Source organism: Pinus tabuliformis, chromosome 2_2 (genome assembly GCF_031772625.1).
Source record: "Pinus tabuliformis cultivar Carrire ecotype Pingquan chromosome 2_2, CPIR1, whole genome shotgun sequence".
NCBI classification, from domain to species: Eukaryota; Viridiplantae; Streptophyta; class Pinopsida; order Pinales; family Pinaceae; genus Pinus; species Pinus tabuliformis.
Window position 1 is genome coordinate 905,130,918 of NC_142300.1, and position 14,647 is coordinate 905,145,564.

The 14,647-nt window shown below is 36.9% G+C and overlaps 1 protein-coding gene across 1 annotated transcript in view; it reads right to left on the reverse strand.

Annotated features, from left to right (window-relative positions):
- Window positions 1–4,321: 4,321 nt before the first annotated feature.
- The window catches only part of LOC149195938 (serine/arginine-rich splicing factor SR45a-like), a 52,946-nt gene continuing 42,620 nt past the window's right edge, over window positions 4,322–14,647 (reverse strand). Inside the window, exons 2-7 of the mRNA XM_089405445.1 lie at window positions 9,790–9,809; window positions 9,475–9,588; window positions 8,350–8,464; window positions 6,230–6,379; window positions 5,134–5,188; window positions 4,322–4,896 (exon numbers count right to left, since the gene is read on the reverse strand). Coding sequence (XP_089261571.1) covers window positions 4,709–4,896; window positions 5,134–5,188; window positions 6,230–6,379; window positions 8,350–8,464; window positions 9,475–9,588; window positions 9,790–9,809 — 642 coding nt within the window. The 3' untranslated portion in view covers window positions 4,322–4,708. The remainder of the gene's footprint in view (window positions 4,897–5,133; window positions 5,189–6,229; window positions 6,380–8,349; window positions 8,465–9,474; window positions 9,589–9,789; window positions 9,810–14,647) is intronic.

The window sequence follows — 14,647 nt, forward strand, 5'->3', positions numbered from 1 at the left end:
ATAAAATTTCTTATCTTCTGCCCACAGGGAACCATGTTTCTAAAATCAATTGATGCATCTGATAAGGTAAAATATGGGCAATTGTTGTTTCAACTATTGGATGAGGTTGTTGAAGTCATCACAAATAATGCTTCTAACTATGTTCTTATTGGTAAACTGTTAGAGGAAAAACACAGGACCATCTTTTGGACCCCATGTGTTGCACATTGCATAGACCTCGTGCTTGAGGATATTGGCAAATTAGATTGGGTCAAAACATTGTATATCATGCCAAAAACATAACAAAATTTATCTACAATCATTCATGGATTTTGAGCCTAATGAGGAAACACACAGGGGGCAGGGATATTATTAGACCTGTCATCACTAGATTTGCGACTCATTTTTTGACATTGCAATCTATGCTTTCACAACATAGAAACTTGCAAAAGATTTTTTCCAGTGAAAAATGGAGTCAAAGCCAGTGGTCTCACTAACTGGAAGGCAAAGAATTGAAAAAGAAATTTAATAAAGAAATATTTTGGAGAAAGGCAGCGAAGATTGTGGCGCTTGCTGAGCCACTGGTTAAGGCGTTGCGGTTGGTGGATGGGGAAAGATTGGCTATGGGCTTCATTTATGAGGCTATGGATCAAACAAAGGAGCAAATAAAGAGGGCATACAAGGATAAAGTGGCTAAATATGGGCCCATTTGGGTAATCATTGATGAAAGATGGAACAATCAACTCCATCGCCCTATACATGCAGATGGGTATTTTTTCAACCCACAGTGTCATTATAAAGCTAAGGCGACGGGAGCTTTGAGGGGGGAGGTTAGAGATGGATTGATTGACTGCATTGATCGCATGATCCCATTGGAGTGTGATCAGCTAGAGATACACCGACAGGTCACAACCTTCAACACTGCCTCAGGTACCTTTGGGAAGAACCTAGCAAAAATTGCAAGGGAAGCAAATGAGCCAGGTAAACAAAAATTTCAATTTTCAAATTCTTAATACTTATTTTGTTAAATCGTTTATAATTTGAAAGTTGGATATAATTTGTAATTTTGTTGAGCTAACTCATTACACTCTTATGTTTTTTGTAGCAAAATGGTGGGAGGCTTTTGGTAGCCATTGTCCAGAGTTGCAGAAGTTTGCAATTCGTATTTTGAGTCAAACTTGCAATGCTACTGGGTGTGATCGCAATTGGTCTGTTTTTAAGAGGATTCACACAAAGAAGAGAAACGGTTTGGATCAAAAACAGTTAAATGATCTAATATATGTCCAATAGAACCTCTGGCTCAGGCGCAACCAATTGCTGAACAAAAGCCCGGATTCAAATCCCATTGTATTGGAAGACATTGATCCAACATCAGATTGGGTAGTGGAGAGTCATCCAGTAGAGCTTGCGTCTGATGAGGATATTGATTATGACTTACAAATGATAGCATCACTCGAACATAATGTTCAGTTGAATGCAGAGCCTAATCCACTTGTACCAGCATCAGCATCAGAGCCAGCGAGCCCTCCAGTTGCAGGGGCTTCCTCTGCTCAGCCACGACAGAAGCGCATATCTCGTCTATCTAGCGTGCAGTTGCTACACAGGTTGCTAGTGCTACCACTTCTACAGTTGCAGTTGGAGATGATGATGAAGAGGAGCCATGGGGCCCCCTGTTCGACTCTAATGATGATCCAAAGATTGATCCACATGATCTCGGCTCCTCTGGCAGTAGCCAGTAGTACTGGTCACAGTTTACTTTTGTTGTAGAGGCCATTTCTAGCCTCCTTGGTTATGTGTTTTTGTTTTGATCTCTATATCATGATCATGTATGTATTGGACAGTGCACTAGGTGCCATTTTGATGTAATGGGTATATTCATGAGCCTACTTTGTTCATATGTTGTCTTCTATCTGTATTCTAACGCTGTGTGTTTGTAAACATGAATGAAAATCTTTTGCAACGATCGAGTCATTGAAATCGAGCCGATCGAGTCGATACCGAGTTGGAGACAGAGTCGGAGTCGACCTTCGACCGAGTCAGAGTTTTAAAACATTGCTGCAAAACATAACAGATGTACACAGAGCGGATATATTTACTAAAGCACTATCTAAGAAAAGTCTTGCAAATTCAAAGATGATCTTGGAATATTTCCAAATGATCATTATAGGGGAGAAATGAAATAAATAATGATTCATTTGTTAAATGTTGGTATTATTGTAAGTTGTTATTTTCAATGAAAAATATGAAATAATATCGAAAGATTTATGTAGTGATTGATGAGAGATTTGTGGAGTGATTGATTGAGAGATTATAGGAGATGGCAGATTCCCAAGGCCTCTCCTCACATGTATAAATATGTGTTTGATAATGAAATGGGTGAGCGATGTTGTGCATTATTGTCAAATGTGTGTTCGTAGTTTTACTATTGTGTTTCTCTATATCTTAGATAATAAAATACCTTACCTTTCCCTATGGATATTTCCATAATACAGTGTCATTCTTTGTTAGTCAAATATATAGTTCATACTCTCAAATACCAAGAGTTTGTATTCTTACTCAACTGAATAGAGAACTCTAAAACTCCCTATGGATATTTCATTCTTTGTTAGTCAAATATATAGTTCATACTCTCAAATACCAAGAGTTTGTATTCTTACTCCACTGAATAGAGAACTCTAAAACTCACAACTTACTCAGTTTTGAATATTATCAACATATTTACATTTTACATTTTAACAATTTTTTTTATGTAAATATCATATTTATAAATTAAGAAAAAAAAAAAACTCATTTTTAAATCTGATCTCTTTTTTATTTATGTATATAGCAATTATCTTCCCCTATATACATACCAATGTATTTTTTTAAATTAAGATATGATGTAAACATTATCAATGTAACATCATCTTTATTATTATAAGCTATCAAATTAATGTATTTTTGAGACAAAAATTACAATCATCATTCCATTTTATATGTTTGTATCTTAAAAATTTACTTAACATCATGATCTTTGTCAAAAATATCAAAATTTCATAGCCTGGAAACCAAATTGAAACCAAATTAACATCACTAATATTGAGGACATTTACTTTATATGGCCTTTAAAACACATGACATCACTATTTACTTTTCAACCAATGTTTTAGAAGCCAAATGCTCATTAATGCATTTTTCCAACACTTCGAAAACTTAAAAAGTTCCCCATCTACATTTTCCCATTTCACCTCGCACTATACCAACCTTATATTCCTCCATGTTCCTTAACCCAAAATCCCCATTGTGGTCTTGACTCCATTAATATGCCTACTCTCTAACCTCATTACAATGAATCACATTCTTATAATCTTACTAGCACAACCTCATTAGTAAATGTAGTTGATGTACCTTGATCAACATCATTTTCCCCCTTTTAAAATTGAAGGCTCTAGTACAAGTCATTTTATAACCCATTCATTTTATAAACCCACATATTGACATAATTTCATTTGTTATTTAACATGCCTACTTTCTAACCTCTACAATGAATCACGTTCTTGTTATCTTACTAGCACAACCACATTAGTAAATTTGGTTGATGTAACTTGATCAACTTCATTTCCCCCCTTTTAAAATTAATGGATCTAGTACAACCATTCATTGTATAACCCATCCATTTTATAAACCCATATATTGACATAATGCCATTTGTTATTTGATAACTTGCATGGTAATTTCATAATTGTATTAAATAAATAAAAATAAAAATAAACATGTCATTGGTTATCATTGGTTATTTTTAATAATTTGCAAAGTAATTTCATAATTGTATTAAATATATGTGAAAAGATAAATATAGATTTAAGGATGCAATAGCTAGTATTTGAAAATATTATGCAAATGGTTGCTTCTATGATGGAAAAAAAAGAATATCAGAATAGAATACTTTAAAAACTCCTAAACGCATCTAATAAAATAAATAAAATAATAAAACAATGATAGGCTTGATCATAAGTAGATAGCATTTCAAATGTAATGCACCAAGCTACTGTCTTTCAATGCATAATCAATCGAAGGAACCATAAAAACACTTATTTTTACTGTACAAAAAATAAACTTTCTCATTTACACATCTGAGAGATAATCTGAAATCTGTAACCTAAAACATTCAGATTTTCCACAATAAGGATATGTCAAATTCCCATTCCATTAAGTACACACCGCCCTGCCCTCTTGGCAAAAACACAGAATAAATGCTTTTCTTTGATTTATTACAAAATGAAAAACATATTTTGATTTTATTTATCAAAAAAACCCATAACAAAGTGAATCAGAACGCCACCATCAATACTCAAAATGCACATTAGTCTAGGAGATTCAATATTTACTGCACAAATGACCAAGAACTACAAAATGTAGTGGAAAATGTTCCCCTCTAACTGCTACAAAATATGATATTAGAAATTCAGGATATTTTCATGGTCTTCCTTGGTGTCATGACTCACTGTTTAATATTCTTTATTTAGCCAAGGCCGCAATTTGAACCAAACAATTTAGACAAACCACTAACCTCTGGGTCAGCAGTTAGTAATCAGCTCTTAAAAATATCTTCAAGCTAAAAAGATATCATATTTGAACTAAAACTCTATTACTTTAAAACTATCCATAACTGCACATGAAAAAGCACTCAAAACAGAATATTATATGTATTTGTGTTTCACTCATAAAACTCGAGGAAAATCAGGATGCACTATCGCCTATAGGGTGAGTACTCCGGAGACCTTGACCTTTCCCGGCGATAACTAGGCCCTGAGTAATAAGGTGAACGATCTCTATCATAATCCCGCTCTCGACTTCCACGATATGGTGAATACTGAGGTGATCGACGTGAGCTGTGGCTGTCTCTGTGTCTCCCATAGGACCGCGGCCGAACCGTAGCTGTAATATTAATAAAATTAGAAATGTCCATCCACGTTTAATATGCACTTAATTGAAAATTTTCAATCCTCTGAAATAGAATAACATGGGAAAATTACGATTGTTCAAACAGAAATTAAATAATACAGCAAAGCCCACTTTTCAACAATGCACCAGCACATCAAATTTACAGGAAAACCAATCAAGCACATTATTAGTCACAACGATATATATGAGCTCCAATAAATATATACATACCCCGTACGCCAAGGTAAGAACCAGGTGTTGGTGTCCTTGCTCGCTTTCGCTTTGCCTGCAGACATAATGCAAATGTCCAAAACGTTTTAAGCACAGATTACAAAAGGCGTGTGCCTATAGGAAAGTCTAGACAACACGAAATTCTGGAGGCCATTATTCCACATTTGCCCAAGTTTTTTCCAACTTTTAGAAAAGAGATTCACTAATACAATATGAATGTTCGTCCAAATGTCTACCGAATAAATTTTTATAATTTTTTAAATGACCCGTATGATAGGTAAGATCCTTGTATTTTCACAAATTTTATGCATGTTTGACCTAATCTTATAGTTGGGATTTTAAAAATTATGAAGATTCACAAAGGTTCCTACATTGCAAGAATAATATGCTGCTTTCAAATTTTCCTTGACCCCCTGGACAAAAGGAAGAAATCTTTATGGGTCAGTGATAAATCTTCAACTGGTACACAGGTTATAAAACAGACCCACAAAATTGGTCACTAGTCCCATAACTAGAGGCAGGAGCAAATGATGCACACCCTAACTTGGATTATATTTCCAACTAACGTGTATGTAGCAAATACACTGGATTTCTGTGATAAAAATTGTATCTGCAGCAATTCTGTTAAATTAAACATGCAACATAGTTGTTGCAGATACAGTTGCAGCGATAGGAATAATTCAATACTGCTTACCAGGTTGGTTGAACTCGAATAAATTTGTAACAAACAAAAGAGGATATTAGACCTCCATATGAAATTGGCGCTGATGTTCTGAGTATTAATGTCGTAGTAGATCCCTACCCGTTTACAACAATCATTCGTAAGGTTGTATTCGAATTAGAAAGCATTCGCTCCATAATTTCTGCATTGACAGCTCGATACAGCTGACTGAGTGGACAATTGATTTTCGAGAAAACTCCTTATGAGCTGATGCAGACACTAAAACTTAAAGAGCTTCATGCTGCAGGGAAAGGTCGTTACTGTCTGGAGGTCCAACCGCTCCAAATGAACCAATTAAATTAGTGTAAGTTGTGAATTCCAATTTATATCCATTTCCATTGACTACTCAACATCTCTGTGATGGACGCAACTCACCTTCTCAACTGTGATGATACGCCCTTCAAGCGTAGATCTGTTCAAGTACTTGACACAGCGCTCAGCATTCTCTAAAGTATCCATGGTCACAAATCCAAAGCCTCTTGATTCACGAGATCTTGGATCAACCACAATCCGGCAATCAACTACCTGTCACAAAAAATCTAAATCCATAAAATAGGCAATAGCACTCAATTTCTTCCATAATCAAAACCCAGAAAATATAAATGCACGCATATACAGGATTTCAATTACCATGTTTATGTGCCCATGAGAGAGAGACATTGAAAGTAAGACAATAAAAATAGACAACAGTACACAATTTCTTCCATAATCAAAACCCAGAAAATGCAAAATATACACATATATAGGAAATCAATTACCATGTGTTTATGTTGAGGTGAGAGAGAGAAACAGAAGACAATAAAAGTTCAAAACAGACTAAATTAATGAGTGGAATCTTTAGGCAAACTTCCAAATTCTTTAAATGTTACAATGAGGCCCTGCTTCACCTCAGCAGGTGACCTTTCCTGAATGGGCATGTCTTTTAGACATGCCTTTTCACCTAACTTAATGACTATTTAACTTAATTAATATTTAATATTTATATTTATTTTATTTATTTAATTGTTATGAATTATATTCATAACAAACAGTGCTTCTGCGGCACAGATGAAGCAATGTATCTTGCAATTTTTAATAACAAACCTGGTAGAATCATGCAGTAGCTGCACATACCATTAACACAACATAAAATTCCCTATATTTTCTGATGACAGAAAACAAACTACCACCTACTACAATCCTTACCGACAGTCAACTCAGTAACTAAGTACTGAGCTACAATCAAAAATCAGGTCTAGAATTCCATAGGAGTTAAAACTTTTACCAAGACAAAATGGCTGTTGGACCTAATTAATGTAGCATAGCTAAGTCGAAAGCAAAAGATAATAGTAACGGTCAGAATACATTGAATGTAGTGAACATTATGTAGAAATTGAATACATTCAATAAGGTTGATCTCCAAGCTGCACACACTTGCTTGAGATGCTTCTTCATGTGACTGATAAGACAATAGAAATGCACTGGAAAGACTATAAAACTAGGTCGCCCTAAAACCTGGTACCTCAGGCAATGATGGCAGTTTTCCACAAAACATTGGCATCAACTATCATTGAATTGCAATTGCTAGACACCATTTAAATCTTCAAACAACCTACTCTATGAGATTTACCTACCAACTTCATTTACTTTCGTTTCTTTAAAGCTTTGATCATTGCCCTCATCACTGATTGTTTGCCTCAATGTCAAATATGCATATTCGTTCATTGTGTACATTGTTCAATGCACAGTACCCCTTGTACTTACCTCTTAAAAATGATATCCAAGCAAACCATTCACAAATCTGCCTATGCATTCAACAACAATGCTTTTCATTTCATATGCAGTCACAGCAAGAATTTTGACCTTCAATTCTCAATTTTGGAAATATTTTCAATAGAGATTGTATAAATAGCACTTTGCTTGCAAACTCTAAATAACTCCTGGGACATGGAATCTAAATCCTACACTGTATCTAGATTTACCTGTTAGTCCCACTGACCTACTTTTGTGGTCATTTGATGGAGTTTAATAAATCTTATCTTATCTGACAAAGTCCCAGAGAGAATCTTGCTAAAAGAGGCATGTGATTTATGATTTATCAGTTTCCTCCCTCGAGCATAGAAATGTTCTATCACAAACTGATAAATCACAAATCACATGCCTCTTTTGGGATAAGCAACTAGTTCAGCAAAAAAGATGCAGATTCCAAGCATGCCTTACCATTCCCTCAAGCTGTTATTGAGAAAAGTCAGAAAATCAACCTCTTCAAGAAGACATGTCCATCTTATGAGCGTCACAAATCCCATAAATCTTCCACTTGCAAACATTAATAATGACAGCATCCATATCCAATCAAAGAACATGTTCAAATTTTTCATCAACTGGACCTTATAAATCTAAACCTCATATTTATTCTCTAGAACAAAAGTTGATAACAAGTTTTCTTGTTATTTCTGATACAGGCTATATCAAAAATCCAAATTGGTTAGTTGTCCTATGTTTTGTGAAATCGTTACCTTGCCTTCTTGGGAAAAGAGTTCTTCGAGATCAGCCTCTACAACACGAGCAGAGAGTCCAGTGACATATAAGTTGTTCCCAGGGTTACTCACATCATCCCTCGAAGAAATATCCCTAATAGAAACAAACAGAACAGATAGAGATGCATAGTCAAGACCTTCTGCACAATAAATACTGCACAAGACCTACCTAATAAATTCTGCACAAGAACTTCTGTATATTCAAAAAGGCCTTTCCACTTCGATATATAGAAATTGCAAGAAAGTGTGGCTACGTATATGTGTGGGTGTGTGTGCATATATACATACTTGTATAAACCCGTGTCAAGTAACTGAAACATTCAGGATGTTCACAGTAAAACATTTACGATTGCACATTCTGCAACTTCCAAACCCCTAACTCCACTGATTTTTAAAATGGCATATATTATTCAATATTATCTCGTACCTCCTATAAAAACCGATAGGATTCAACAATGTATAGGTGGAGATGCTTAATTCTTAATATTTAACATAAACAATGAAGAAGTTTAATATTGTATTACTGGTATTTTGAAAAATCCAAACTTTTTTGGGTATGCCTTTAAAATTAAGAATTTCTACCAATACTGTCTTCCAGGGTTTATAGAGCCAAACAGCTTTTATATGTGGTCTTTTATCTAGGGGACAGGTAGATTCAACTTTTGAAAATTTTGCTCCCTTCAATATCAAGCCCCTGCAGGAAGGAAAGCTGGAATCCTAGACACATACAGATTCACACAAAAAGAGGGTGTGTGCAGGTGTACATAAACATATACATACAAGTGTGCCACTGTGCTCCAGTAAGTCAAACAATTGACAAGGTGCAATACTTCACATATATCAATCTTATATAATTAATATAGTTTGTCCTGAGTTGATATTCATGCCTTGTGGACAGAAAGATTCTTTCGAGCCCACACAGGAAATAATGTGATGGTCCATAGGGCTGAAATTTTGTCTTGGGTTGGACATACATATGGTCCCACACATCATAAATTACAAATTTCTGTGACCACAGCTTTAAAAACAAATATAAAAATAAAAGGCAATACCAAAATACAGTAACGAGCAATTCTTATATTATCACATAAGGCATCACTTTACCTCCTCACAGGACTACGAGACCGATACGGGGATCGAGACTGAGATGCCGACCTAGAACGAGAACGAGAACGAGATCGCACATATCTGCGTCTCGGGGAAGGAGAGCGTGAATATCTGCAGCAAGTCAACAATAAAATTAGTTTTTATAATTGCAGAACTGTGATGTCAACAAAGAAGAATACAGGCATTTTCAAAGCACTTTTAATGTCCTTCATAAAATACAAGTTTATTTAATGTCAATAAGATGTCAGAAAATATGAAACTTAATAGAAGATAAATGCCACAAAATAAAACAGGAATGGTGACACCTCTCACCTTCGTCTAGGAGTGTCCACCTGATTGGAACAGACAAAGTTCAAAGAATTCATAAGAATCCAAATACAATTTTCATAACATACAAAAATCAACATACAAGCACTTTATTCCCTTCCTTTCCTTGATCCATTGACACAGTTCAGAATAAGTACAGATAGAATTGAATACTGCAATACTCCAAGAAATACAGGAGCCAGTCATTTTAAACAGGTTGAGAAAGCTGTAAGTATGCTCAAGATTGCAATCCCTTGTCAAATATATCTTCTTTAAAATTGTCTTTTCAGCATATGCCATAATGTCAGGACTCGGAATGTTATTGTTTGATAATTAAACGAGAATATTAGCAAAAATGACCACGGAGTACATTGTCAAGAGTAGATCAATATTTGGCATTTTCGTTTTCAGCAATAAAATAAAAGAAGTTTTTACATCACGTCTAGTCAGTTCTAACTTGTCAGTTAGAATTATTGCTCATTTTCCAGTGAGTGTTCATGGTGCTATGGTTAATGGAAATAGAATTTGTCTTCTTTAAAGTTACTGTTTCAGCATATATAACATACTGTCAGAATGAAATAGATGCTCAAATGATAATATTGACAAAAACCATCACTGACTGTCCAGTGTTGATTGATATTGGTCACTTTTTATTTCGGCAATAGAATATGAGGACTCCCATTGTTTCATCATATCTAGTCAGTCCAACTTCTAAATTAGGGATATCAATCATTTTCCAGAAGATATTAAGTGTTAATGGTACCATGGTTAATTAAAAAAAGGCAGGGAATCAAAAATCATCACACTTTGCATAGAGTAATCTAAACAGGGTAGCTCTGAATCTTCTCTGTATCGGGTAATTTTAAAATAAACCCAAGCAGCAGATACGCACAGGTAAGTAGGAGCTACAAAACATGTGACTGCCAAGTTAACGTGCTACAAGAAAAGAAACACAAGGTATAAAAGTACGAGAGTACACGAGGGCCAAGGAAGGGATCCCCATACAGTTTTCCAAAATGATGGGTAATGGGTATTCCAGCAATGTCACATGGCTCGGGTTCAACAATGATTAGGTTCGGTTTGAGTTCGAATGTTTTGATGAGGTTCGTGATTAGGTTCCCATATATCTATATATATATATATATATAGATATCAGATATGCTTGACGAAGGGAGTTGAAGGATCTTAAGATATCGTGACTAGGGAGCGATGGCGGCAGTTTATGAAGCTAGGGTTACAGGAAAATCGACCAGCGCCGCCGCGGCCCCATACGATCTGCTCTGCCTTGGAACGGATGGACGCCGAATCGATGGATCCTCAGAGCTCGACTCCACCCTCGGTTGCTGGTGCGGATCTGCTGCGGGAAAGGAATTACAAGGCGCAAACCATAGCATACAGAGATCGGAGTGCCTGGCCTCCTTCTGGGCGCTGGACGAGTTTCTCAGGGCGGCTCTAGAAACCTCTCCACGCCGTACAAATTTATGGGCTCCAAAACAACCGGATCCTACCCAATCCAGGTCTGAAGCGCCCTCCTCCGTGAATGCCATGCACAGGACAGGCAGATCTGACTGCATGTATGAAGAAAAGAGGCGATCGCCTGTTCCCCTGCCCCATTCTGGAACGATGTGGTTTCGATCTGCGGATCAAGGACTGGTTTTCAAGGGAGCGATTGAAGACCAAGCAAGAGATGGGAGAGTGGGACTGGCCCCCTGGTGGCTTGGGGTTTCTTTGCCCTGTGTAGCGCAGATCCGGGCATTAACTAACTTGACAGCGGGAAAGTTAAAGATCCGGACTCCCCTCTCCAAGATCTCTAACAGTCGAGGGATTCAGATCCCCAGACCACACACAGGTCCCTCAGAAACTTCAAAGGAATGCAGGAGAATCGATCAAGAAAAGCCTGCTCCCCACCTTATACTGGGAAACCAACGAGCAGGAGAAGCAAGGCAAAAAACAAAAATGGCAATAAAGGACTCAGGTCTAGAAGCAACCCAAATATTCATCAGAACCCTGTCAGGGAAAACAATCTGCATGCAAATAAGAACAGGTACGCTGATAAAAAATTTAAAGGATGAAATACAAGAGTCTCTCGGCATACCAGCAAGATTGCAGAGCTTGGTCTATGCAGGACACATTTTACAGGAAAAATTCACAATGCAACATTATGGAGTAGAGAGAGATTCAACAATTTTTCTGAACATGAGGCTGAGAGGAGGTAGCTTCGGAACTAGCTCAAAGGGCACAGGATCATTCAAGGATGCTGTCAAAGGAAAAGGGGAAGCCACCAACAAGCCAGCACCACCACAAGAACTGCCTGGTCCGTATATAGTGGAGCAAAGTGAGCACAATCCAGTACTGATAATCGACAGGCCGGAGGTAAACAATTTTCATGTTGAATTCTCTTCATTAGCAGTAATTTGCAGATTCAATGGCTTTTGGCCCAAAACAGATGCTTTACGGCAATGGATCTATACCACATGGACACAAAACTGTGATATCCATTTATGCTCCAAAGGATTTTTTATTGTAAAATTCGACTCAGCTGAGGAAAAAGACCACGTTCTCCAACAGGGGCCATGGTTCTGGGGAAATGCAGGGCTCTTTACGACCCCCTGGTTTCCGGATTTTGACCCCGCCAATATGGTGGTCTCCAGAATGCCGGTATGGGTCAGGCTACACAATCTCCCGCTACACTTTTGGGTCCCCAAAGTTTTTGAGGCAATGGGAAACGCAATAGGTAAATACATCAAGCAAGACACCGAAAGAATTGCAAGGTGTATACATACCTTTGCAAGAATCTGTGTCGAAGTCGACCTTAGTCAAGGGCTTCCTGACAGTATTATCTTGATCCATAACAACTCCCAGTGGAATCAGCCACTAGATTACGAAAACACAACATTCAGATGCAGAGGCTGTCAACAGACAGGTCATCTCCATAGTAACTGTCCACAAGCCAAAAAGGAAAACAGGAGGAACAAAAAACAAACAAAAAAACCAAGAGGCTGGCAACACACAGAGAACCTAGACGAAGAAACAGTAGACGAGAAGGCAGACAACCCTCCATCTGGACAAGACGATGATCCAAAAGGGGGCGAAGCCACGGCGGCCTCTCCCATAGTACCTAGTCAAGTTCACATGATGCCAGAATCAGAAATTTTGGCAGCACAGGCAAGGTTGGCCTCTTTGTCGAAGAAAAATCCAGTTCTCGAAGACATTAGCGGGGCTAAAAGACATCACTCTCCAGAGCACTCTGATACAGATAAGGACACGCCTCATACTATGGAGGATTCCTCTCTAGTCCTTTTTTCATCCTCTCCAACCCAAGGAGAATGGCGAAAGGTTGAGAAGAAAAAGGGGAGAAAAACATAAACTCTGTTATTGTTGAAGCTACTTGTACATAGTATTAGTTCATATGTTTTACTCACTTGCTACTATTTCGGGAGGCTGCTAGCCTCATTATGCATATGCTTAGGCATCTACAAAATGTAATTTCTCAAATCTAATAGAAATTACGACTTTTTCTACGGGAAAAAAAAAAAAAAATATATATATATATATATATATATATATATATTAATTTAAAATGAATTATACTATAAAATTGTAAGAAATCAACATCAGTAAACATCAAAAATGCTATCACAGACATGGAAACTGCAAGGATAAATTACAAGCTTGAGTTGCGACAAGAAGTTATGATTTTTGATCTATGGACTTGGTCAATGGCTATGAGGTTCGCCAAAATTCGAACCTCAAGGTTAAAGTTCAACGAACCTTGTGACATAGTATGCCAGTGAGGGGGTGTTTCAGGTAGAGTACTGGAAATATATGAACATCCTGCCATTTCATACAGGAAATTATTGAAAAGAAAACATGAAACAAGGAAAAGGGAAGAACACTGAGAACATAAAATAGGTCTGGACTCTTGCAATGATTCTTTATGCAAATAATTTATTGAATAAGATTCAAAAGACTATGCAGGAGAAACGAATGAAACAACTACTATCTTAATTCAAAAACCAGTTTGTCATTCAATAGAAATTGACTGCTATTCACAATATCCAAACATGATGAAGAATAACTAAAGATTTAGAAAAATTACTTCATCTACAAAAATCATCTTTTCCAACCATAAAAAATATGCCCATCATTCAAAGGTCATACAAAATTTGGATTGGAATGCAGGGAAGGAGATCATTGACAAGGAGGTTGATATCAGTGAAGGTCTAGTCTACGAGAAAGTTGTCAGTGTCAGCGATCACCCCATGTTAAGGAACATGTTGTTGGTGTTAGTAATCATATTATTGACAAACCAGTCATCAATGTCAACAGTCCCATTGACACACAGGCGTGTCTACATCAATGAAGGCCATATTGACAAGCAATGTATTGATGTCATAGAAAGTCCCATTGACAAACAACTTGTTATGCCAATGAAGGTCTTATCAATGAGCAAGTTATTGATATTGGTGAAGATCCAGTGAACAAGTAGGTTATCATTGTTAGTGAAAGTCTCCTCATGAACATATACATTGAAATTGACAAAAGATGTTACCCTCTGGAAAAAATAGGGTTCTTTCATACTTTTATGGGGTTTTTTTTCTCATCGAGCATAACAGAAGGCCATTTGGACTTCAATAGCAGTGATAGATTGATGAGACTGTCTAGAGGTAAACTGCCCCAGAGATTCCATTCTTACACAATTGACATAGAAAGAGGAAGGGAGCCCTAGAACAAGAACACCCTACCATATTGGAGGTTCCAAAGCATGAGTTATGATAAGCTAAGAGGAAATACAAACAAAAGTGACTTGCTAAGACTTAATACAGCCAAAAGCAAACATGCCCTACATCATTGGAGGTTCAGA